This window comes from Panthera onca, chromosome B3, assembly GCF_046562875.1.
Source record: "Panthera onca isolate mPanOnc1 chromosome B3, mPanOnc1 haplotype 2, whole genome shotgun sequence".
Lineage (NCBI taxonomy): Eukaryota > Metazoa > Chordata > Mammalia > Carnivora > Felidae > Panthera > Panthera onca.
Genome location: NC_138344.1, coordinates 60,621,260 through 60,647,670, shown reverse-complemented (window position 1 = coordinate 60,647,670; position 26,411 = coordinate 60,621,260). Strand labels below are relative to the sequence as shown.

At 48.5% G+C, this 26,411-nt stretch overlaps 1 protein-coding gene across 3 annotated transcripts in view; it reads left to right on the top strand.

Moving 5' to 3' along the window:
• CAPN3 (calpain 3) overlaps positions 1 to 19,969 on the top strand; it is a 51,146-nt gene extending 31,177 nt beyond the window's left edge. Inside the window, exons 6-24 of one of the 3 annotated variants that reach the window (XM_078448527.2) lie at positions 432 to 575; positions 2,638 to 2,721; positions 3,806 to 3,891; positions 6,441 to 6,518; positions 7,298 to 7,458; positions 8,692 to 8,861; positions 9,201 to 9,212; positions 9,930 to 10,138; positions 10,923 to 10,959; positions 12,915 to 12,932; positions 15,842 to 15,955; positions 16,924 to 17,001; positions 17,402 to 17,459; positions 17,555 to 17,619; positions 18,034 to 18,102; positions 18,192 to 18,270; positions 18,485 to 18,601; positions 18,905 to 18,963; positions 19,327 to 19,969. In XM_078448527.2, the coding sequence (XP_078304653.1) occupies positions 432 to 575; positions 2,638 to 2,721; positions 3,806 to 3,891; positions 6,441 to 6,518; positions 7,298 to 7,458; positions 8,692 to 8,861; positions 9,201 to 9,212; positions 9,930 to 10,138; positions 10,923 to 10,959; positions 12,915 to 12,932; positions 15,842 to 15,955; positions 16,924 to 17,001; positions 17,402 to 17,459; positions 17,555 to 17,619; positions 18,034 to 18,102; positions 18,192 to 18,270; positions 18,485 to 18,601; positions 18,905 to 18,963; positions 19,327 to 19,353 (1,665 nt within the window). In that variant the 3' untranslated portion in view covers positions 19,354 to 19,969. The remainder of the gene's footprint in view (positions 1 to 431; positions 576 to 2,637; positions 2,722 to 3,805; positions 3,892 to 6,440; positions 6,519 to 7,297; positions 7,459 to 8,691; positions 8,862 to 9,200; positions 9,213 to 9,929; positions 10,139 to 10,922; positions 10,960 to 12,914; positions 12,933 to 15,841; positions 15,956 to 16,923; positions 17,002 to 17,401; positions 17,460 to 17,554; positions 17,620 to 18,033; positions 18,103 to 18,191; positions 18,271 to 18,484; positions 18,602 to 18,904; positions 18,964 to 19,326) is intronic. The other 2 variants (XM_060618816.3, XM_078448529.2) reach the window with 2 other exon arrangements.
• The last annotated feature ends 6,442 nt before the right edge of the window (positions 19,970 to 26,411 follow it).

The window sequence follows — 26,411 nt, the reverse complement described above, 5'->3', positions numbered from 1 at the left end:
CACACTCTCAGCACAACAGAGTAGTGTGATCTGACACTGGGGCTAAGGGTATGGAGACCCACAGAGTGGCCAGCCCTCCTGAGTTTCAGGAGACACACCTGCCCTGGGGGCTGCTCAGTGGATAATAGTCTTGGCTGGAGCTTTCCATCACTGAGGAAGGAACTGAAGCTGAATTCCTGAATTTCCTTCCTCTTCCAATACTCCAAATGGGTCCAAAAGCTTGGGAAGATCAGCTAGCATTAAACACCCCGGATGAACATTTTCTTTCTGCATCACTTTTCTCCATCTTGTCTCCATTCACACTGTTTCTCTCTCCTCTTTTCCTTTGTCCCCTCCCTTCTTTCTGTCTCCTTCCCTTTCTATCACCCTCCTTTGTTTGATCTCTCCCTCCCTCTTCTGGACTGTCCCCGGCCCATCCCGTCGGGCCTCAGGATGGCACAAACATGACCTATGGAACCTCTCCTTCTGGGCTGAAAATGGGGGAGTTGATTGCACGGATGGTGAGGAATATGGATAACTCGCTGCTCAGGGACTCAGACCTCATCCCCAGGGACTCAGATGACAGACCAACCCGGGTGTGTACGCCTCCAAATGTCAGGAATGACCACCCCTCCTACCTGCATGACCCTGCATGAGGCCTGTTGGTGTTAGACTCCCCTCAGCAGCCAGGGCCTTACATGCAGACCTCCACATGGGCCTTCCAGGGGGCTGGGGTGGAATAACTTGCCTGCTCCAAGGCTCTTGGAGAAGGTGGGGGAGACAGGATTTGGAGGAACTCTCTGTGGGAGTTCTTTCATACCCCGTGGTCCAGGCAGTTTCTCTGATAACAAATTAACAAGTAGAAATACAAGAGACTTTGTTCATTGTTAAATATTTCTTCTCTTCTAATTCAGGTATTCATTCAATGCAGATTTATTGAGCTCCTACCGGGTGCCAGACACTCTTGTAGTAAACAAACAAAAAAAATACATTTTATTCACTAAAAGAGTCTCTCCCCTCATAGAGTTTATTTTCTAGTACTTTCAGAAGTAATGCATGCTCACTGAAAAATACTTATAGAAAAGCATGGAGGAAAAATTAACACATGTTTTCTCCCATCTAAAGGTTGCAACTCTGAGTATGTAGTATATGTCCTTCTAGGATATTTCTTTGCGTACAGTTAATCTACATTTTTATTTTTAAAATGTTGTCACACTGTATGTACCTCTTCGCATTGTGTCTTTTTTCAGTTAGCTTTATGTTCTTAATGTGCCAATATGAACTATGTTGTTAATGTGTCTCCCAAAACATTCTTTAATGTTTATTTATTTTTGAGAGAGAGGGAGAGCACCCGAGCATACGAGTGTGTGTGGGGGAGGGTCAGAGACACAGAGGGGAACAGAGAATCCAAAGTGGGCTCTGCACTGACAGCAATGAACCCAATGCGGGGCTCAAACTCATGAACCGTGAGATCATGACCTGGGCCGAAGTCAGTTGCTCATCCTACTGAGCCACCCAGGTGCCCCTCAAAACATTTTTTTTGGTGGTTGCACAGTATGCCAACACACAGATAAGTTATAATTTATTTACCCAATACCCTATCATTGGAAAATTAGATTGTTTTCTCTTTCTTGTGTTGGCTATTATTTTTAAATGCTATCTTGAACATCCTAATAGATATATCTTTGTGTGTGTCGTGATAATTTCTTTGGGACAGAATACCAGTGGAGGAATTGCTAGCTGTGCGAAAGTAATGCCAATAGAGTCATTTCAAGTGGTTTCCCAGGTCTAGACTTGAAAGATGCATGGATCTGCTTCCACATCCTTTCTATTCAGCATGGTCTGGGTCACGTAAGGACTAAGATGTGGAAGAGGCCAAGATGCCAAAAGCCCTGGCTCCACCTGCATCCCTGAAGTTGAAAAGGCTCACAAATTGCACAGCCTAGCATGGCTCCAGGAAGCTCTTCTTAAAGCTGTTATGTTACCAGGCAAAGGAGAGCCATAGAGATATGGTCTAGGGTTCAATGGGCATTGGAGATCCTATCCCTCTACTGAGCATCTTCTGGGGCTGAAACTTGGTAATTTCTACAAATCTAAGAGATTCCCCTAGACCGGTAGGCCAAATCATGTCTGAATAGGACTCTACTCTGGCCTCCTCCAAATTCCTTCCCTGGGCACTGTGACTCTTGATTTCTTGAGTATTCTGTTCTTGATGGGTATGGAGGGGGGAATGGGATATACAGAGAGAAGGTTAGACCTATATGTTTCATCTAACCTCTTTTTTCAATTCCTTTCTCTTCCAGGAGTTGTCAAGTCTGGGTGGGCTCAAGGGAAGGGGCCTCCATTTGTCCCTGTTCCTCCTTTGAAAGACCCCAAGAGATCCAGAAAGGAGGGCCAGGGATCTGCTTACCTACATCGACATTGTCCCAGCCTCATACTGTTCTCCGATGGTCAGAACAGACCTTTTCAGGGCAACCAGCTTGAGGGAAACCACTTGTCTGGGCTATGTCTTCTCGACTCTCTAAAAGAGCCAGGGAGGGCCTTCTCGTGGCCAGGAGGTCCACATTCAGAGCACAGAGGAGTCTTTGTCCTCGCAGAACCTGGAAAATGATCCAATGTGTGCAGGCCCTGATAGGCTGTCTGGTTTTTGCTCCACAGACAATTGTTCCAGTTCAGTATGAAACAAGAATGGCTTGCGGGCTAGTCAAGGGCCACGCCTACTCTGTCACTGGGCTGGAGGAGGTGAGGCTGATGGCGTGGGTGACTGGGGAGCTATTTGGGTCAGCCTCCTGAAGTCAGGACTTAACTTACTGGGCCCCTTCACCTCGGCAGAGCTTGCCTCCTCTCAGGGGCACCACTCGCGGTCTGGGCCCAGCACCTGCATGCAGTTAGAGGGGCCCATTGGGACTGGTAGACGTGGATATTGCCACAAGGTGGTGCTCAGTTCATCTTTGCTTTTAGCGCTAAAAATGGCAATTTTCCCAACAGTTCCAGGGAACAAATAGAAATCACTTTGGTTTTATGAAATTGATCTCATGGGCTCTCATGTCTCCTTTTCTTTGGGAGTTGAACAGATACAATACTTTGCTCCCCCTGACACGTTGGGCTGAAGACAGGAAATTTGTCAGGACTATTGTGCACAGCTGGGCAGGCAGGCTGTGCCCTGTTCACAGGGATGGGCAGAGACTGGAGGAAGGGGTGCCTTTTTCTTTTCTTTTCTTTTTCTTTTTTTTTTTTTTTTTTTTTTTTCAGAGACAGAGACAGCACAAGCAGGGGAGGGGCAGAGAGAAAGGGAGACACAGAATCCGAAATAGGCTCCAGGCACTGAGCTGTCAGCACAGAGCCTGACTCAGGGCTCAAATTCACAGACTGCAAGACCACCTGAGCCAAAGTTGGACACTTGACTGACTTAGCCACCCAGGTGCCCCAAAGGGCACCTTTTTCTAATCAGTCCATCTATGGTGGCCATTTCTGCATAGTTACTCAGCCAGCAGGGGTGTTTTTTCTAATTCAAACAAAGACACCTAATGAGTTAGAGTGGCCCTACAGTATATGCCCTCCCTCCTCCCCCAAAGCTCATAATGGCTGGGAAAACCACTTCTTAGAAGATGGTCAAGCCCTAACCTCTGCAGACTCAGTCCTAAGGTTCTGACCATTCACCTTGCCATTCTGCAAGAGTGCCTCTGATTAGTCTCCCCGACCAGGACCAGGCAGGACAGCCCCCTGTACAGGATTCTGTCCCCATTCCCACCCCAGCCCTCAGGGCAAGACAGAAAACCCCCTTTCCAGAAAGGCCCATAGCAAGAGTTTTTTCTCTTTGCCCAAGACCCTGTTCAAGGGTGAGAAAGTGAAGCTGGTACGGCTGCGGAATCCCTGGGGCCAGGTGGAGTGGAACGGCTCCTGGAGTGACAGGTAGGTGAGGGGGACGGTCCATGAGAAGTGGACAAACAGCCTGGGGCAAGGCTGGGGTGCATATCAAGATATACGAGGATTACAAATGCGTGGTCTAAAATTACCCTCCAGACCCATGATCCACAAAGGGGAAGTGGGTATGTGGGCTCTAGGGAAAGGCCCACAGAAGAGCCAGGAGAGCTGGGGATCCAGAGACCTCACTGATGGCCATTGACTGGAAAGTTTCTAAAAAGCACGGGCTAGGTCCAGGTAGAAGCAAAGTGTGAATGCAGGGGTCTGGACTAGACAAGGGATTTCCCTTCTCAGAGTCTCTGTGTCCTTATCTGTAAAATGGAAACAATACTAACACTTACGTGGTGGGCTGGAGAGTGCCTAGCCAGTGCTAAGATTTCCTGTCCCTTGCTGTCCCCATGAAAAAGGTGCACAGTCCCCCTGAAAGATCTTACCCCTTATCACTGAATGGGATGAACTGGGGGCAGCAAAAGTACAAACACGGGGGACATTTACAAAGAAACATTTACAAGTCTTCATAGGCTGATGGCCAATTGCCTCACTGAGTGGAGAGAAGCCCCTTGAGTGCCTCTTTTATTCCCAAGAGGAGATAGCAGGACTCAGTAGCCATGTGTGCCTTCAGCCCCTGTGCTTACCTCCACCCAGGGCACCATCGTTACTGGTTCATTCAGCTCTTCATTTGCTGAGTAAGTCTTATTGAGCACCTACTGAACAGCAGGTACAGGCCCAGGCACTGAGGATATTCTGTGAATAGGCAGCCTCCCTGGATGACTGACGGGCCAACTCTAGTCCTCTTACTGCCTCTTGCAGCCATTCTCTGGCATTCCTTCACTCATCAGGGAGACAAATCCTTACTTCCTCTGTGCTGAGTGTGCGGCCAGTTCCATGCTACTAGCTGGGACCTAGAGACGAACAGACATAGGCCCTGCCCCTGCAGACTCCAGTGGGAAGGACAAAAAAAGCCCCACTGATGATTAAAATAAATGCTATCATAAAGGTCACAAAGAAGGAGCCCCTCACCTAGTTTGCATGGGACAGGAAGAATAGAAAAATGTGGCCTGGTGAGAGTGGCATTTGACCTGTGCTCTCTGCTCTGGGAAGACCCTCAGTGCCCCAGCAGTTGTCCACTCTACTGGGCCAGGTCACCCACAGGGACCCTCACTGTGTCCTCCAGCCTCATTGTTTGGTGTCCAGCCTTAACTCATGTCCTGCCAATGCCTCGGCTGCAGGGACTGCTGACAAGTGGGGCCCATCTCTGGGTCACTCAAGACCACCCTCCCTGTATTGTGTCCTCCCCCCCCCCTTTTTTAAATATTTATTTATTTTTGAGAGAGAAAGAGAGGGAGGGGCATAGAGAGTGGGAGACAGAGAATCACAAGCAGGCTCCACACTGTCAGAGGAGAGCCCGATGTGGGGCTCGAACTCACAAACCCTGAGATCACGACCTGATGCTTAACCAGTTCAGCCAGTTGAGCCACCTGAGCCACCTAGGGGCCCTCCCAACCCCCCCCAACCCATGTCCCTCCTTCTGCTCTCTCAGTAATCTCCATCTCCCCTCTATTATTCCCTGACCCCAAGAACTTCCTCAATCTTTTACCTTTCCAAGGACAACCCAGTTTAGTTTTATTCTCCTCAACAATCCTGAAACACAGATGTGTTGTTTCCTCCCTCTTGAGGAGAGATGTGGAAAAATCATCCTGCCTTTAGAAACATGAAGCCAGGCTATTTCCTGGGGTGACAGGAGAAAGGAAATGTTTACATACTTGGTGTTTTTCTCAGTAACTCAGTTACTTATTAGATGGCAGGCACTGGTCTAAAAGTTTTACATGTATTATTTCATTCATTGCTCATCACAGCCATATAAGTAGATCATAATACTCATTCTTCTTTTGCAATTGAGAAAACAGAAGCTGAGAGGTTAAGTGCCATGCCCAAGGTTATGTAGCTAGGAATGGTATTATCAAATGGCATCCAGTTAATCTATTTCCAAAGGTCAACTCTTAACCTTTAAAGTGAGGAGGGATATGGGGCACCTGGGTGGGTCAGTCAGTTAAGCGGACGACTTCAGCTGAGGTCATGATCTCGAAGTCCCAGAGTTCAATTCCCGTGTTGGCCTCTTTGCCGACAGCTCACAGCCTGGAGCCTGCTTCAGATTCTGTGCTTCTGTCTCTGTCCCTCCCCTGTTCACTCTCTCTCTGTCTCTCTCAAAAACAAACAAAAACAAAAAAACAAAAATGAAAAACATTTAAAAAAATTTAAAGTGTGAGGAGGAAACAAAAAATTGTCCAGAGAAAGGTTAAGCCCTTACAAACCCATTTAAGGCCTTACTTACTCCTGAGGATAGTAGAAGGCCATTACTGGGTTTTACACTGAGGGAATCAGATCAGATTTCCATATCTGATGCTTCCTGCTTGCTGCAATTTGGAGATGGGCTACTCTTTCAACTTTTTCGTATTTCTCTTGATACCTCCTGTCCCATCCCACATCAGGCCTCTCTCGTTCTTCTTCCTTCCATAATTCCTCCATTTTCCCTCCAGTTGGAAGGACTGGAGCTTTGTGGACAAAGCTGAGAAGGCCCGTCTGCAGCACCAGGTCACTGAGGATGGAGAGTTCTGGTGAGTCCAGGACCCAAGAGGACCCTGAAGGGTAAGGGATCCAGTGGGGAGCTGAAATCTGAAACCTCAATCCCTGGAAAGAGGCCATCACATTGTAGCCCTCAGGAGATCTGGGCCCTGCTCTCTTCCTCCAGCCCAAAGCCCAACAGGATGGGGTTCTGAGAGGAGCCAGCCAGGTCACAGAAACAAGGAGAGCCTGGGACCAGGCCAGCACAAGGTGGCTCCTGCTTCGCCTATATCCCTCCGACGTGCACATGGCCCCGGCCACTTGCTCCCTGTCTCCTGGGCCAAAGCAGCTCTGCTTTGCTCACCCAATGCCACCCTCATCCTCACTCGGCTCATTTCTACTCAGCCCTTGAGTCTCAGCTTAAAGGAAATTTTCCGGATCCCTGTGTTTTGCCCAGAACTGGGATTAATTAGTGAGACTCATCATCCTTGAAATTGCTTGCTTAGTTGTCTGTCCTTCCTCAAACTGTCTTTCTTTGCGGTGAGCCCAGCACAGCACCGGGGCCCAAAGCAGAGGCACACGGTGCCATTGGGAGAACTGAATTGCTACCGAGCTCTCCCATAGAAGACACAGGAGTTTGAGCTATTACTGGAAGAGACAGTAGTTTGGGGTGGAGACATGAGAACTGACAGTGTTTACCCGAACGAGGAAGGGCAGGGGCGTCCCTGGGGCCATGCCCGAGTTCCTGTGAACTGTGGGATCGTGCTGCTCCGGTCCCCGAGTCTTACCTCTCCCAGCCTCCCATATGGGTCTCTCTCTTCCAACCTCTCAGGATGTCATATGACGATTTCATCTACCATTTCACAAAGCTGGAGATCTGCAACCTCACGGCTGACGCCCTGGAGTCCGACAAGATGCAGACGTGGACGGTCTCCGTGAACGAGGGCCGCTGGGTGAGGGGCTGTTCTGCCGGAGGCTGCCGCAACTTCCCAGGTGGGAGAGGCTCGGGATGGGGGAGGGTCCAAGGGCAAAAAGTTCCAGGTGGAATAATACCATTCACTGAGTCTGTATTAAGTTCCAGGTGTATCTTATCTTATTAAACCCTCCCCGTTTTACCAAGAAGGAAACCGCCTGCTGAGGAGTGTGCGGTGGGGAGCTGGTAACAACTTTTAAGCAGGACACTGTGTCGGAACAACACTACATTCATAATGCTGAGGATGGGACTGGAAAACGGAGTTAGCAGAGCCTGCCAGGGCACAAGCCAGAGATGATGAAAACCAAAGCAAGTCGGGGGCAGCAGAGATGGAGGGAAGAGGGCAGATTTAGGGAACAGAATATTGAAGAGTGACTTCAAGCTTCCCATTTGGAGGGCCCGAGTGGATGGTGTCAATGTCGCAATGTAAAACATACAGCAGGGAAAAATCAGCATGTTGTTTGTTTTTTTGGTGGAGTTGGTTGTGGGCTTGTGGGGAGAGGAGTTCGGTTTGGCCCATGGGAAGTTGAGGCACCTGTAGAAATATCCAGGTGAGACGTGTCCTAGAGAATTGGATACACAGATTAGAATGGTACTTGGTTGTATGATTAGAACTTGATATATATTTGTGGAATATATATAGTTCAGGCATCATGGTCATGCAGGGACAGTTAAAAAGTGGATAAAACAGGAGCCCCTGGGTGGCTCAGTCAGTTAAGTGTCCGACTTTCCATCTCAGCTCGGGTCACGATCTCAGGGGTTTGTGAGTTGGAGCCCCACATGAGGCTCACAGCTGTCAGTTCAGAGCCTGCTTTGGATTCTCTGTCTCCCTCTTTCTCTGCCCCTCCCTGCTCTCCCTCTCTCAAAAATAAACATTAAAAAAAGTTTTTTTAAGTGGATAAGACAGCCTAGGGAGGCAGAATAGTGGGGTGGGAGAGAGGCCTAAGACCACATCCCAAGGACCAACAACATTTAAAGGGCAGGTGAGGAAAGGGAAACCATCAGCAGAGAATGAGACTCACAGCTCCGGGAGGGGGAAGAAGCCACACACAGCCAAGCAGTGAGGCTCCATCTCTATAAAGGTGGAGGCTACCCACACTTCCCCCCACATAGTTTGGCAAATGCCTGAGTCATGCCTTCTCTATTTATTGAGTGCCTAGATGCAGGGGATAAATAGGTTCCCTCTTATTTCCCTTCCTGACCTTTCTCTGAGAGGCAGATCTGAATGTACATTTCCTTCCTTGGGGGCACAGACACTTTCTGGACCAACCCACAGTACCGTCTGAAGCTCCTGGAGGAGGACGATGACCCTGACGACTCGGAGGTGATCTGCAGCTTCCTGGTGGCCCTGATGCAGAAGAACCGGAGGAAGGACCGGAAGCTGGGGGCCAACCTCTTCACCATTGGCTTTGCCATCTACGAGGTGTGCAGTTCCTGACCAGCTTTAGCCCAGGAAACACATTCCTTGGGGGTGGGGAGCCTCCCAAATACTCAGTGCCCCCACCCCGGGCCCCGAACTCCTAGAATCAGACCCTCATGTGTCAGAATCTCTTAGATATTTGTAATGAGTGGAAAAAACCAGGTTGGGGGAGATGGAGCAGGGCTGGGCTGGGGCTGGCCAGATAGATGAGGAGTAGATGAGGAGTCAGACATCTGCATTCACTCCACGGTTGTTGGCATTCCCTCCCTGCAAGAGTTTCATCCTCTTTCAGATCTGAAGTCCACAGAATCTGAGCGTCTTCTTTTTCTGTTTCTCCTCAAGGTTCCCAAAGAGGTACAGAAGTGGCAGCGGCCAGCAGTTGTGTGCAGCATTACCTGGGGGTCCTGTGTCCATCAGTGGCACATCGGGAAGCTTCCTGGTGGGGTTTGAGGACAGGACTATGATAGGAGAGGGTCTCGCCTGGGTCACGCAACTCCAGAGCGGGTGCCTCAGGGTACTGCATGACCCCCTGACTATCACCCTCATGAGAAGCCCTTTCTCCCTTCCCACCAGAGACTCACACATACACTCTCACACATTCATACGCACTTCTTCTCTCACACACACGCATACACTTGCTCACACTCATACACATTTGCACTCACAGTTACACACTCACGCACACAATCACACAGACACATTCTGAGGGTGACTGCCCTCTTTAGGATGGAGGAATCGCCTCCCTCAGACCCCAGCCAAGGCCCCTCCTGCCTCCTTGGGGTCCTTCCCCAGCCTGGAGGTGATTTGGAGCTGACCAGCAGCAGTTCTGGTAAGTGGGGGGAATGATAGACTTGACCTTCACTTCTGAATCACAACAGAAAAAGAGGAGGAAATGGGGTAGGGAGCTCCAGGGATGTTGAGCTATTTGAGGCCTTGGGAATCGGAAGTAGGTAGGTCACGACTGTGAACTGGGTAACCAGGGAGTTGGGGTAACCCCTGGACGGGGACTGTGAGCAGGACAGGACATCCTTCTGGAGGAGCTCAGGTCTCTCGGGCTCTTCTCCCCCTCAGATGCACGGGAACAAGCAGCACCTGCAGAAGGACTTCTTCCTGTACAATGCCTCCAAGGCCAGGAGCAAGACCTACATCAACATGCGGGAGGTGTCCGAGCGCTTCCGCCTACCTCCCAGCGAGTATGTCATCGTGCCCTCCACCTATGAGCCCCACCAGGAGGGAGAATTCATCCTCCGGGTGTTCTCTGAAAAAAGGAACCTCTCCGAGTGAGTCAGCCTGCTTTCCCCTCCTGTCCCTAAAAGCCCATGTGGCCCATTCCAGAGATTGGAGATGTGAGGTAGCTGGACCTGTCACCTCCAGGAATCCTGGGATATGTTGACCAGGCTGCCCTTCTTCCTCTGCTCCTGAGTCACTGGCCACATCTCCTCCATTTGTTTAGTCAGTCTGTCATCCCACAGATCTCTATAGAAAACCTACTAAGTTCCAGGCACTCTTTTTCTAGGGACTAAGGATAGAACAATGTATTAAACAGAAAGAAATCCCTGCCCTTATGGAGTTCAACATTCTAGCATGAGACAGCAATGCATAGGGGGAAAAATATGCATATATGTGTTTGAGGGAGATAAGTGATAAGGAGAAAGAAATACAGTAGGGAACAAGGATAGGAGGCATTAGGGGTGACGGAACTTTTAGGTGAGGTGACCAGGGAAGCCAGCAAGGCCACATCCTGCATTTTTTGCGCACTGCAGATGATTTCATAAGCCCAACTACTCTGGACTCTGCCCTTGAGAAACACAAAGTCTAAGGGTAGGTGGCTGAGTCTGGGCACCTGGGCAAAGCCAACAAGAACCCATGTGTCTGCACTTGGCTGCTGGGGATGGTGCCTACATGGGGTTGGTTCCCGTGGTGGGGTATTAGTTCCTGTGGTTCCCTTGAAATCAGCTCTGACTTGGCTCTGAGGACCTGTGTGGCCTGGGCGAATTCTCTCTATGCTTCCTGCTTGCTCCTGGGGACAGTGAGACCCCCGCTCATGTTTGTGTTTCTCCACAGGGAAGTTGAAAATACAATCTCCGTGGATCGGCCCGTGGTGAGTGCTTTAGTTCTTATGTGTGAGAAGGTCCAGAGGCTCACCTTCCCCCATCCAGGCAGGGGACATAGGGGCGGTGGAAGTGGGAGTGGGTATTGGCAGAGAAGATGGGAGTCTGGGGCCTGCAGGGCAATTCTTCCATGTTAGTGCAGTTTCTGTTTGTCCCAACTAGAGGTAACAGGCCTCACGGTACTGGGCCGTGTACTCAATCCAAGGTCTAGGAAGCACAGAAGAAGAGTCCTAGAAGGGAAAAGCAGTTTGAACAGCGAGAGGGAGGGGTCAAGGCCATAGTAAGGGACAACAAGAGCAACAGATTGGATTATGAGAGTCAGTCTCACATATGGAAAAGAATACACACCAGCTCTGGAGTCAGCATCAAAACCTGGGTCCTCCACCTAGAGCTGGGTGATTTGGACAAGTTACATAACCCCTCATTTTCCTACTCTGTAAAATGGGGACAATAATATGTGCCTTGCAAGGCTCTTATGAAGTTTGAATCAATGAGATCATGTATGTGAAGTGCCTGGCATAGCACAGATCCTTAAATGGTGGTTATAATTCATGTGCTTTATATCTCAAAAGGTACTTCCCACATGCATTACCTCACTTGATCCTTGCAAGGTTTCTGAGATGTGATAAGGTTATTATTATCCCTGGTGTTAAGGAAGTAGAGGCTCAGTGGGGTTAAATGGCTCCCCTGGTTCACAGGTCTCATTAAATGGCAGGGCTGAAACTGACATTCAGATTCTCGGAGCCCAGATTCTCCAGGTTCTGAGGCTGCTTCCCCAGTCGCCATGTGGAGACCAGTTCCCACGTGTTTGAGTCCCTGAGTTAGAAGCACAGAGTTGGTATATGTGGCTTCTCTTTGTTAAGGAGCCTTGTGACTGCCTTGGGCCTTTGGGCCTTGGTTTATAAACATCCCCTGTGCTCTGTGTGACTTGGGCCAATAAGAGGACAGCAAATGCCCCACTGAGCTATCTTCTGGGTGGTGACACTCAGGGCTCCAATCCTGACCCTATGCCAGTGCCAGATCTCCAAGTGCCTTCTGAATTATCACAGGACATTCATCTTAGGATTAAATGCATTTGGTTCTATTCTTATCTGTGAAACATTAGTAATCAGGGCAGTATATTGATCAGGAATCTCAAACTCAGGAGCTTATGGGAGCTGGCATGCCACTGAACTGGGTAGGGCAGGCACATGTGGGGCTTTTGATGTCCCTCCACAGACATGTTCACCTGGAGTTCTCAACTGACACCTAGCTTTAGTGTTGGAGGGACAACCGGAGTGGTGGTGACTATGGCATCTGGAGGGTACAGGCAGCAGCTGCCCTCAGCTCCCCAGATCGTTGCCAGTGCAGCCTGCCAGACCTCCTAGTTTTATTTTGTTTTAAAGCCCCAAACTTAGATTTCCACATTAAGTCTCTCCCTATGTTATAAATATCTGCTAAAACAAAACGGGGGCGCCTGGCTGGCTCACTCGGTAGAGCACACAACTCTTGATCTCAGGGTTGTGAGTTTGAGCCCCATGTTAGACATGAAGCCAACTTTAAAAGAGTTTTAAAAAATTAAAACAAAACAAACCCCCCCAAACTCTGGAAGTCAAGCAAAATCCATTTTCAGGCCAGTTTGGGTGAGCCACTTTTTTTGGTGTTTTAGAAACTAACTTCACTTAAAAATATAAAACTTTAGCCAGAAGATTCCTTTCCTTGTCCGTGTCTAATAGGAGTGGACTATAAGAACGGCCACCAGAGCGGCCACCAGTCTCTGAGCATGGAGAACTCTGACCTCCCTTCACCCTCCAGGCCTCTTTTGGCTCTGTGTGGCCCCGATTTCTGGACCCCAGAGCCTCACTCCAAGCTGAGGCCCAAATCACAGGAAAGTCAAAAGCCACTGGGTTTTCTGGAAACTTGATTTTCACTTATTCTGCATTTGTTGTTTCCTTTCCTTATGCAGAAAAAGAAAAAAACCAAGGTGGGTGTAACAGGGTGAGTGGGTAGACAGCAGAGTGTGTTTGTGCATGTGTGTGTGTGACAGCATGTGTACCAGACTTGCCTCTTCCCTCACTGACCCCCACCTCGCCTTCCTGGGCCCAGGTCACAGCTAAGGGTGCGGACCAATGTTAGCTAACACTGGCCAGGTGAAGGCTATGGGCCAGGCACTCTTCCAGGTGCTTTCCATGGATATGCTCAATCCTCACAACAACCCCATGACATTGGTACTTTTATCCTCCCCGCTTTCAGAGAAAGAAAAGGTACAGATGGATCCGCTAAATTGTCCAAGTGTGGCAGAAGCAGCACTAAGAGTCCAGGCAGTCTGGCTCCAGAGTCTGCCCTGAACCACCATGCTCACCTTTCATATGAGGGAGGAGGAGGATGGCCAACCAGTGAATGGGCCTGATATGGGGGCTCTTGCAAAAACCAGGAGCACCCCTTCTTTCTCAGAAGTGCTAAGAAGGGCTTTATTCTTTGGGGTGGGGGGAACAGCAACTGTTTGTGTTTCCCAGGGTACAGTGAGAAACAGGTGTGTGAGGGTTTCCATGGAGAGAGTCTCGAGATGCCAGGTGCTTGCCCTGGAGGCAGGACTGCTCCTTCTCCCTCCTTTCCGTTCCCTGCCTCCTCCCCACTCCTCCTGTTTCCTTAGCCTGCTCTGTAGGGGATGACAGAGGATGCCCAGAGAGGCTAAGTCACGACCAGGGCTCTTGTTCCAGGTGAAGCTTGTTCCACATCCCTTTCTAGGCAAGCAACCTCTCCATAAGCCTGCTCCTCAAAGCCATGGAACCCAACAGACCTATGTCCAGGTAGCAGTGGAGAAAGGGAAAGAGAACTTCACCCTCATAGCCCCAGAGTTGCTGATCAACTTGACTGGTTTAATGGGGAATGAGAGCTACTTGGACAGCTTCCCCTCTTGGGGTCTTGGGAGGTTGCTATGATCCATTGATTCACCAGGGCCTCAGTGTCCTGATTATAACCACTTTGCTATAACCACATTGCTAAAGGTGACCATGTGTGGTAAGAGCATCTCAGGGACCTCAGAACAAAGCTTTCATCTGGGACCAGCGGCATTGTTTCCTTTGTGTGGTTTTGGAATTCAGAAGTACAGTTGTTTAGCAACTCAAATCCCCTCCTATATCCTAGCTCCATGTACCCCATAACCTTCCCCTTGTCCCCAGGGCCTATAGTGATGACTAACCCTTTCAGAATTTTGGTTTGACCGCTCAGAGTGCCATACAGAAATGACTGACCTTTGGGCATCCTCGGGCCCATGAGGTACTTAGCCACAGGCCTTCGGATGAGGTTTGGCATTAGTGTTTTATGGTGGTGCCTGGAAGGATCTACCATAGAGGTCCTCTAAGTGTTGACGCTGGTGCAGACCAGAGCTGACACTGATCAAGCACCTACCATGCAGCAGGCACTGTGATAGGGGTAAAACATACATTGTTTTCAGTTACAACAGTATCTACAAGGTGGGCGCTATGACTATTCCCCTTTTATAGATACTTTACAAGTATTCAGAGAAGTGAAGAGACTTGCCAAAGAAACAACTAATGAATGGGGAAACTGGAAGCCACATCGATCTGCCCCCAAACCCATGTTTCTTGCCCTCACTGATCTGGTGCAGGCCTCTTACACTCCAAAACCTGTGTTTTCCAGACCCACACTTGGGCCCAGAGATGTGTGCCTGGCAGGGGTGACTCATGGCCACACCATGGCCGAACCATGTCCATAGGCACACATTTTCCCTCCAACTGTGACCCACAGTTGCTCTAGAATCCTCACAGGCATCATTTGCTTGCACAAGACCCTTTGCTTGGAAGGTAAAGCAAGCCAGGGCTGTTAGGGCCTGCTGGGAGCCAAAGTTCTAGGAGCTGTTTCTGTAGGTCTGACCATTTGTGCAGTTCTAGATGAACCACATGGAAAGGCAGAAGGGGATTCAGAAACCGGTCCTGTTGCTTTTTTGCTTAGAGAGATTCTGACTGTCGCATTGCTCTCTGCACTGCAGCCATGAGCCCCTATAACCTTGCCTTCCTCTGGCTTTCCCTGTGGGGTGATGGCACCAACGAAGGGTGGCACAGCATGGCAGCCGCTCGCTGCTCTTTTTGTGTCCTCTTCACTTGCTTGAGCATGTCTTGAAAATATCCCTTATATTTGGGTGGCATCTTCAGTGTTTTTGCAGTAGCTCTATATTCAGCCTTGCATGCGATCCCCACCAGAGCCCCATGAGAAAGGCCGAGCAGGTTCTGTTATCCACATTAATGGATGCGTTACGGGAGGCCAGAGAGGTTATTGCTCGTTTGTGAGGACAGGACTGGAATTTTAGCCCTGTGTTCTGACCTCTCACCCATTAATCGGAGTCCTTTTTTCAGTCTGTCCTCTGCGGTGTCGCAGAGGTTCCTTGGAGGTGCCTCCGTAGCTGCCACAGCTGATACAGGTGTGCTGAGGGAAAAGAGCTCTGCCCTCTTCATCAAGCGGAGAGGCTTGTTTTTAATGACGTGAGATACGCTGGGCTTCTGGGGAAATTTAATTTGAACAGTGTTTCCATTTGAAAAAAAAAAAAGCCTAAAAATAATAGAACATCATTGTAGTGGATCGCACTACTTTTAACATTCTTAGCGTTTTACTACCTTCCTTGTCGAACCCTCCCAGCTCTACCATCAGGAGATAAGGACCTGAGGTCCAGAGAGACTTAGCATCTTACCCCAAGTCACACAGCTTGTTAGCGGCAGGGATGGAGCTTGAACTGAGGTTCAAGAGCTCCCAGCTCTGCTCTTTTCCTCTTCACTGGACAAAGCTGCTCCAGGAGGGAGGCTGCCTCCATGTGCCCGCTCAGCCTGTAATCCTTGCTTCCTTCCTGCCCCTTCCCCACTTCCCTCTTCTCTCCAGCCCATCATCTTCGTTTCGGACAGAGCAAACAGCAACAAGGAACTGGGTGTGGACCAGGAATCAGAGGAGGGCAGAGACAAAGCAAGCCCTGATAAGCCAGAGAAATCCCCACAGGTTTTTGAGCATGTGGCATGAATGGGGTGGCTAGCAAACAGTGGGGGCCTCTGGATTGGAGGGGCTGTATGGTGGGGTGTCCCTTTAACGTCTGCAGGTTTGGATTTATCCCAGTGACCTTTTCTCTCATCACGTTCTCCTAAAATTTGGGATGCTGCTTGGGCGAATGTCTTGAGGGGGTGGCAGCCACACCAAGCCAGTCCCAGGCCTGGGAAGGACAGGCTAAGCCTGCCCACTGGAGCCCCCCAGCCAGGACAGCGAAGGAAAAGGAAGGCAGAACCTGGGACACAGCCAGCTTGAGAGAGCCCAAGACAGAACAACTCCTGTGCCCTGGTGTCCTCGAGCTCTTGACAACGAGGGGATAAAGAATAGTAGCAGAAAAGGGATGGACATCCGCACAGGAGTCCTGTGGAGCCCAGGGAAGGGTATTAGATTGATGTGGGGAGAGGAGGTCATATAAAGCTTTAGTGGAGATGAGGCTGAGGGACCAAAGTCCACAGATCAATCTGGGGCCACCTCCTCCATCGTGGAATGTCCATTGTGGAATGTCCTCCTCCATCGTGGCATGTGGGCATCCTCTGAGGATTTGGCCTCGATGACAGAGGTGGCAGGAAGTACCAAAATGGTCTGGTCCCCTTTGTCCTTCTAGAGCTCATTTGGTTCGGATGGTCAAGCTCAAAACAGTGGTGGGGGTGGGGAGAGAAGACCAAGGGGGCTGTCTACATGTCGGCATGGCTTATCTAACTCCTCTGGCTGGGATGTCTGGAGTGAAGGGTCGCTGGGCCTAGAGGATTGTCACTCCCGCTCTCTAGGTTCAACTGAGAAAAGCCATTTGTCCTGTACCCAGCTCCTGCTGCCACCTAGGGCTGGTTTAGGCACTCTGGCTCCCTCAACCCGAAGGAACTTTCCTCGTGGGTCCGTCTGTCTCCCTGATCACTGTGAACCACTTTTCCTTTGTGCTTCCACAGCCACGGCCTGGCAACACCGGCCAAGAGACTGAGGAGCAGCAGCAGTTCCGGAACATTTTTAGGCAGATAGCAGGCGAGGTGAGTACCGCCAACCTGGACTCCTACAGAGGCTCCTCTCCTTGATTAGCTGCTCAGATGACCAGTTATTTCATTATTGTTCAGTAGGGGTCCTTCTAGCTTTTGGTGGAAACGGGGGTTATGCATGTGTGCCACAGAAATCCACACACAAATCCTCAGGTCCTTGAGTTTAGACCAACATCCACTTGGGTGCCTCGGAGGCCTTTTTGCTCCGAGCTGCCCACTGTGGTCTGGACACTGAGGGTGCTGTGTCTTCCTTGGAAAAACCCCAGCCTCCCGTGACAGAATAGCACTGACAGGGACTTTACCAACATGGAGAGCTGGGATTTGTTTTGCAAACCCTCTGTTCCATCAGCTACTGTCCCCTTGGACTGTCATTCTCTACTCCCTTCCTCCTCAGGATATGGAGGTCTGTGCAGATGAGCTCAAGAATATCCTTAACACGGTTGTGAACAAACGTGAGTGGCTCAGACTGTGTGTGGAGGACGGGCAGGCAATGAGTGTGTGTCCGGTTATCTGAAAGAAGCTCCTCACTCTTCTCCATACCTCCCAGATAAGGACCTGAAGACACAAGGGTTCACGCTGGAGTCCTGCCGTAGCATGATTGCTCTCATGGATGTATCCTTCCCGCCACCCTTCCCCCGCCCCATGCAGCCCCTGGGGGCCAAAGCAACAATGAGGGTGCCCAGTGAGAAAGAGGGGCCGTTGGAGGAGGCACAGCAGGGCAAGACATTGGGTTGTAACCAGCCCCTAACCTCTGCCCTCACTTCAGGCCTGGGATTCTGCCTAAGGCCCCGCCCGAGCAAAAATGGTCCTGAGGAGATAGGCTCCTTGGGTTTTAGAGCAGACACTAACTTTGGCTGAGAAGGTGTGGAGGGGAGGGTTAAACCCCAGGACAGGACAGTGGGTAGGATATCTGGGGCAGAGCCTTCCTGTGAGGCGACCTTCCCTGTAGTCCCCTAGACCCCCCTTCCTTCCAACCCAGGGGGATTTCGCTATGTGTGCCCTGTAGCCCTGACCTCCTTCCTCCAGACAGATGGCTCTGGGAGGCTGAACTTGCACGAGTTCCATCACCTTTGGAAGAAGATTAAAGCCTGGCAGGTGAGAAGAGAACGAAGCAAGGGAGTGAAAGAGGGGGTTAATTCAGGGGGTTACTATGTGACCTCTGTCCTGAAATTTTCTATTGCCAGAAAATTTTCAAACACTATGATACAGACCAGTCTGGTACCATCAACAGCTATGAGATGCGAAATGCAGTCAATGATGCAGGTGCTGGGGAAGCAAGTGGGTGGTGGGGATGTGGACTCGGGCTGGTGGAAGCAGGAGCTGGAGGGTGGGGGCAGAAGGCCGCTAGGGGCCTACTAGCCAAAGGAAAGAGAAAGTGCTTCTCATCCCCCAGGCCAGAGTGGCTGAGAGGCAGGGAAAATAGAATGCCAAGGTAATCCTCAGCCTCCTTCGTCCTCTCCCGTGCCGCCCCCTACAGGATTCCACCTCAACAGCCAGCTCTACGACATCATCACCATGCGGTATGCAGACAAGCACATGAACATCGACTTTGACAGCTTCATCTGCTGCTTCGTCAGGCTGGAGGGCATGTTCAGTAAGTGCGGGGGCTACCTTTCTGCACTCTTGTGCCCCTCCTCCCACAGTGACAGGAGCCGCAATAGGAATCTCAGCCTGATCATCTTCTAGTCTACTCCATCCAACAGGGTCTGAACAAAAGCACAGACTCTCTTTAAGCTCAGAATGGGCTGGCAAAGGGAGGATGATGGTTGATACTTGGCCCAGCAGATTTTTGTGCTGAAGGACAACACTTAGTACACAGTCCTCTTAAGAAAAGTTACAATACTGGAGGGGAAGGGACCCTTTAACTGGCCTCTGGCCTGTGCATTCTTCCACACAGGAGCTTTCAATGCATTTGACAAGGATGGAGACGGTATCATCAAACTCAACGTGCTAGAGGTAAAGCCTAATAGAAGCAGTACACTCACCACACGCCTTCAAATTCAGGGTGGAGGAATCAATGAAGGTGGAGGGATGGAACGGGAACGGAATGGAAAGGGAAGCTCAGCAGGGAATGTGGCTCGTAGGGAATGCATACTGGGAGAAGGCTCCAACGGGGACTTGGATCCTAAAAGCTTTTAGGCTGGAAAATATACCTTTCTAGTAGAGATCGGAGAAGCATGCCATAAACCACTGCTTCTTAGAAAAATCTTCCCAGTGTCTGGCATGCTGGGGATGTCCCTTTCCCCCTACCCTATCACACCCTTAAGGTTGGGCTCTCTTTTCTTGTTCACATTCTGATCCTGGGACTTCCTCTTTCAGTGGCTGCAGCTCACCATGTATGCCTGAACCAAGCTGGCCTCACCCAAGGCCATACAGATCACTCAGGATTTCCATTTCATCCAATATAGCTACAGCCACTTACCTCAAAGGACACAGTAGCTGCACCTACCCCCCTCCCACCCCCCCGCAAGCCTCCAGGCGCCTCCTTGGTCTCTTTCCTCCTCTACTTCACTCCCCACTCAGCCTCAGGGCATCTGTCCATCTGTCACGCCCACACTGACCCATCAGTTAAGGAACGAGGGAGAACAATTTTGTCCCTTTGCCAAATGGAGGCAAGTGTCTGTCTGCCTCAGGTAGTTGTAGCCCAGCTGAGAGGCTTGCTCAGAATCTGAGTGGCCTCACTTCTGAAGGAAGTTCCTTAGCTTGCCCTAGGCTGTTCCCGGAAGCATTTGCCAATGGCACTCAGCATTTGCCGTGCTAGAGTCCTCCATGACCTTCATGTTGTCCCACTCATGGGACAGTAACCAAACTGGTACTTGGTTCTGATTGTTTCAGGATGGGCCCGCTCCGGGATAAACTAGCTCAGTGGAAGAGGGCTTGGATACTTTGGGCTGTATGACTCATAAGTTTGGCTGCATTCTGAAAAGAGTTGATCTAAATAAAGGCATGTGTATGGCTGGTTTGGTTGTGTTTTTGTTTTCTCACATTTAGATATCAGCCAGAGCAGGGTTGAGTAGCTTCAAATCTTACACCCCTCTATCAGGCAGAGAGCCCTTGTTTCAGAATACAAGGATGGAAGACACATACACACACAAACAAAACCTGGGCCCCGTGTTAACCATGCCTATTGGTATTTCTTGAACATGGGAATCACTCAGATACTTTCCAAGATCTATGAGGAAAGGAAGGGGGAACAGCTGTTGGTGTACAGAATAGCAAAAATAAATGGGTCACCTTGTAACTGGAGGGGCTGGTTACCTGAGTGTAATAAAACCATGATGTAGGTGCAGTTTTTTGGGGAGTTATGCGTGTCAGGCATACGACACTAGAATTCAACATGTGTATACACTACAAAGTGATCACCCCAAAATCTGCTTACCATCCATTACCCTACAAGCAACCCTCTTTCATACCTATCCCCTAGTGCCCCACCCCCTAAACCCCTTCCCCTCTGGTAACCACAGGTCTGTTTCTGTATCTGAGTTTTTGTGATTCCACATATGAGCAAAATCATACAGTATTTGTCTTTCTCCTTCTGATTCTTGTTTCTTGAGATAGGCCTGGATTGCAATGTATTTTCCTCTCAGGACTGCCTTCGCTGCGTCCCAAAGCGTTTGGATTGTTGTATTTTCATTTTCGTTTGTTTCCATATATTTTTTAATTTCTTCTCTAATTGCCTGGTTGACCCACTCATTTGTTAGTAGGGTGTTCTTTAACCTCCATGCTTTTGGAGGTTTTCCAGACTTTTTCCTGTGGTTGATTTCAAGCTTCATAGCATTGTGGTCTGAAAGTATGCATGGTATAATTTCAATTCTTGTAAACTTATGAAGGGCTGTTTTGTGACCCAGTATATGATCTATCTTGGAGAATGTTCCATGTGCACTCGAGAAGAAAGTATATTCTGGGGGCGCCTGGGTGGCGCAGTCGGTTAAGCGTCCGACTTCAGCCAGGTCACGATCTCGCGGTCCGTGAGTTCGAGCCCCGCGTCGGGCTCTGGGCTGATGGCTCAGAGCCTGGAGCCTGCTTCCGATTCTGTGTCTCCCTCTCTCTCTGCCCCTCCCCCGTTCATGCTCTGTCTCTCTCTGTCCCAAAAATGAATAAAAAACGTTGAAAAAAAAAAAATTTAAAAAAAAAAAAGAAAGTATATTCTGTTGCTTTGGGATGCAGAGTTCTAAATATATCTGTCAAGTCCATCTGATCCAATGTATCATTCAGGGCCCTTGTTTCTTTATTGACCATGTGTCTAGATGATCTATCCATTTCTGTAAGTGGGGTGTTAAAGTCCCCTGCAATGACCACATTCTTATCAATAAGGTTGCTTATGTTTATGAGTAATTGTTTTATATATCTGGGGGCTCGGGTATTTGGCGCATAGACATTTATAATAGTTAGCTCTTCCTGGTGGATAGACCCTGTGATTATTATATAATGCCCTTCTTCATCTCTTGTTACAGCCTTTAATTTAAAGTCTAGTTTGTCTGATATAAGTATGGCTACTCCAGCTTTCTTTTGGCTTCCGGGAGCATGATAAATAGTTCTCCATCCCCTCACTCTCAATCTAAAGGTGTCCTCAGATCTAAAATGAGTCTCTTGTAGACAGCAAATAGATGGGTCTTGTTTTTTTATCCATTCTGATACCCTATGTCTTTTAGTTGGCGCATTTAATCCATTTACATTCAGTGTTATTATAGAAAGATATGGGTTTAGAGTCATTGTGATGTCTGTATGTTTTATGCTCGTAGTGATGTCTCTGGTACTTTGTCTCACAGGATCCCCCTTAGGATCTCTTGTAGGGCTGGTTTCGTGGTGACAAATTCCTTCAGTTTTTGTTTGTTTGGGAAGACCTTTATCTCTCCTTCTATTCTACATGACAGACTTGCTGGATAAAGGATTCTCGGCTGCATATTTTTTCTGTTTAGCACACTGTAGATATCGTGCCAAGCCTTTCTGGCCTGCCAAGTTTCAAAGGAGAGATCAGTCACGAGTCTTATAGGTCTCCCTTTATATGTGAGGGCACGTTTATCCCTTGCTGCTTTCAGAATTTTCTCTTTATCCTTGTATTTTGCCAGTTTCACTATGATATGTCGTGCAGAAGATCGATTCAAGTTACATCTGAAGGGAGTTCTCTGTGCCTCTTGGATTTCAATGCCTTTTTCCTTCCCCAGTTCAGGGAAGTTCTCAGCTATAATTTGTTCAAGTACCCCTTCAGCACCTTTCCCTCTCTCTTCCTCCTCTGGGATACCAATTATGCGTATATTATTTTTTTTTAGTGTATCACTTAGTTCTCTAATTTTCCCCTCATACTCCTGGATTTTTTTATCTCTCTTTCTTTCAGCTTCCTCTTTTTCCATAACTTTATCTTCTAGTTCACCTATTCTCTCCTCTGCCTCTTCAAGCCGAGCCATCGTGGTTTCCATTTTGTTTTGCATTTCGTTTAAAGCGTTTTTCAACTCCTCGTGACTGTTCCTTAGTCCCTCGATCTTTATGGCAAGAGATTCTCTGCTGTCCTGTATACTGTTTTCAAGCCCAGCGATTAATTTTATGACTATTATTCTAAATTCACTTTCTGTTATATTATTTAAATCCTTTTTGATCAGTTCATTAGCTGTTGTTATTTCCTGGAGATTCTTCTGAGGGGAATTCTTCCGTTTGGTCATTTTGGAGAGTCCCTGGCGTGGTGAGGACCTGCAGTGCACTTCCCCTGTGCTGTGGTGTATAACTGGAGTTAGTGGGCGGGGCCGCAGTCCGACCCGATGTCTGCCCCCAGCCCACCGCTGGGGCCACAGTCAGACTGGTGTGTGCCTTCTCTTCCCCTCTCCTAGGGGCGGGATTCACTGTGGGGTGGCGTGTCCCGTCTGGGCTACTTGCACACTGCCAGGCTTGTGTTGCTGGGGATCTGGCGTATTAGCTGGGGTGTGTAGGCAAGGTGCACGGGGGGTGGAGGGGCAGGCTTAGCTCGCTTCTCCTTAGGTGATCCACTTCAGGAGGAGCCCTGTGGCAGCGGGAGGGAGTCAGATCCGCTGCCGGAGGTTTGGCTCCACAGAAGCACAGAGTTGGGTGTTTGCGCGGAGCGAGCAAGTTCCCTGGCAGGAACTGGTTCCCTTTGGGATTTTGGCTGGGGGATGGGCGGAGGAGATGGCGCTGGCGCCTTTGTTCCCCGCCAAGCTGAGCTCTGCCGTCCGGGGGCTCAGCAGCTCTCCCTCCCTTTGTCCTCCAGCCTTCCCGCTTTCCGAGCAGAGCTGTTAACTTATGACCTCCCAGACGCTAAGTCGCGCTTGCTGTGGGAACACAGTCTGTCCGGCCCCTCCGCTTTTGCCAGCCAGACTCGGGGGCTCCGCTTGGCCGGCGAGCCGCCCCTCCGCCCCGGCTCCCTCCCGCCAGTCCGTGGAGCGCGCACCGCCTCGCCGCCCTTCCTACCCTCTTCCGTGGGCCTCTTGTCTGTGCTTGACTCCTGAGACTCCCTTCTGCTAATCCTCTGGCGGTTTTCTGGGTTCTTTAGGCAGGTGTAGGTGGAATCTAAGTGATCGGCCGGACGTGCTGTGAGCCCCGCGTCCTCCTACGCCGCCATCTTCACAATACTCCTTTCTCCTTCTGATTTATTTCACTTAGCTTAATACTCTCAAGGTCCACCTATGTTGTTGCCAAGAGCAAGATTTCATTTTGTTTTTTTTTTTAAAGCTCAGTAGTATTCCATACATACACACCACATCTTCTTTATCCATGCATCCACTGATGGACATATAGGTTGTTTCCATATCTTGGCGATTGTAAAAAATGCTGCAGTGAACATAGGGGTGCATGTATCTTTTCCATAGTGGCTGCAACAACTTATAACCCACCGACTGTATGAGGGTTCCCTTTCCTCTACATTCTCACCAACACTTAATATCTTTTTGATAATAGCACAGAGCTGACAGATGTGAGGTGATAACTCATGGTGGTTTTTACATTTCCCTAATAATGAATGATGTTGAGTATCTTTTCATGTGCCTGTTGACCATCTGAATGTCTTCTTTGGAGAAATGTCTATTCAGATCATCTCCCCACTTTTTAATTGGGTCTTTTGTTGTGGTTGAGTTACCTGAGCTCTTTACATATTTTAGATCTGAACCCCTTACCAGATGTATAATTTCCAATTATGTTCTCCCATTTAGTAAGTTGCTTTTTTGTTTTGATGATGTTTCCTTCACTGTGCAAAACCTTTTTAACTTGATATGGTTGCACTTATTTTTGCTTTTGTTTCTGTTGCCTTTCGAGTCTGACCACAAAAACATTACTAAGAGGATGTCATGGAGCTTACCACCTATGTTTTTTTTCCAAGAATTTTATGGTTTCAGGTCTCAGATTCAAGCCTTTAATCCGTTTTGAGTTAATATTTGCGTATGGTAGAAGACCATGGTCTAGTTTCATTCTTTTGCATGTGGCTGATCAGTTTTCCCACCACTATGTATTGAAGAGACTGTCCTTTCTCACTGTATGTTTCCACTTCGTCAGAAATTAATTGCCCATATAGGTGTGGGTTTATTTCTGGGCTCTCATTTCTGCTGCATCGATCTGTGTATCTGTTTTTGTGCTGGTACCATACTGTATGACTCCTATAGCTTTGTAGAATGGTTTGAAACCAGGCAGCAATGATACCTCCAGCTTGGGTCTTGTCAAGATTGCCTTGCATTTTGGGGTTCTTTTGTGGTTTCATACAAATTTTAAGATTGTTCTATTCCCTGAAATATGTCATTGGTGTTTTGATAGGGATTCATTAAAATCTATGGATTGCTTTGGGTAACATAGGCATTGTAACCATATTAATTCCTCCAATCCAGGAGTATTGAGTATCTATTTGTGTCCCCAGTTTCTTTTATTAATGTTTTGTAGTTACCAATGTGTAAGTGTTTACCTCCTTAGTTCAATTTATTGCTAGGCATTTTATTCTTTTTGATGCAACTGTAAATAGGATTGTTTTCTGGATTTTTGATAGTTCATTATTACTGTTTAGCAATACAACATGTTTTTGTATATTGATTTTGTATCCTGCAACTGTACTGAATTTTTTATTCCAAGTTTTTTTGTTTGTGTGTTTTTTGTTTTTTTTTTTTTTACAGGATCTTTAGGGCTTTCTACATATAATATCATGTCATATGTAAATAGTGACAGTTTTACTTCTTCTTCTGATCTGGATGCATATCTTTTTCTCACCAAATTGTCTGGCTAGGACTTCTAATACTATGTTGAATAAAAGTGGTTAAGTGAGCATCCTTGTCCTGTTCCTGATCTTAGACAAAATGCTTGCAGCTTTCCCCATTGACTATATTGTTATGTTATCATAAATGTTGAATTTTGTCAAATGCTTTTTCTCCATTTATTGAGATGATCATGTTTTTATCCTTCTTTTTGTTAATGTGGCGAATGACACTGATTTACAGATGTTGAACCACCCTGTATTACTGGAATAGATCCCATTTGATCATGGGTATGATCCTTTTATTTTTTTTAAACTTTTTTTTTTTTTTTAACGTTTATTTATTTTTGAGACAAAGACAGACAGAGCATGAATGGGAGAGGGGCAGAGACAGAGGGAGACACAGAATCCGAAGCAGGCTCCAGGCTCTGAGCCATCAGCCCAGAGCGCGACGCAGGGCTCAAACTCACGGAGCGCGAGATCGTGACCTGAGCTGAAGTCGGACACTTAACCGACTGAGCCACCCAGGCGCCCCTCCTTTTATTTTTATTTTTTTAGTGTTTTATTTATTTTTAAGACAGAGAGAGACAGAGCATGAGTGGGGATGGGGCAGAGAGAGAGGGACACACAGAATCTGAAGCAGGTTCCACGCTCTGAGCTGTCAGCACAGAGCCCGGTGCAGGGCTTGAACCCATGAACTGAGATAATGACCTGAGCCAAAGTCGGACGCTCAACCAACTGAGCCACCTGGGTGCCCCAATCCTTTTATTTTGGGGGGGGATATGATTCCTTTTTAAAAATGTTTATTTTTGAGAGAAAGTGCGTGCGCATGAGCATGAGTGGGGGAGGGGTAGAGAGAGAAGGAGACACAGAATCTGAAGCAGGCTCCAGGCTCTGAGCTGTCAGCACAGAACCCAACCTGGGGCTCGAACCCACAAACTGTGAAACCATGACCTGAGCTGAAGTTGGACGCTTAACCAACTCAGCCTTCCAAGCACCCTAAGACATGATCCTTTTAATGTATTAATTCGATTTGCTAGTATTCTGTTGAGGATTTTTGAATGTCTATTCATCAGGAATATTGGCTTGTAATTTTCTAGTGGCATCCTTGTCTAGTTTGGGCATTAGGGTAATAATGGCCTTGTAAAATGAGTTTGAGAGTGTTCCCTCCTCCTGTTTTTTGTTTGTTTTGAAGAATCTGAGAATTACTACCCATTCTTCTTAAAGA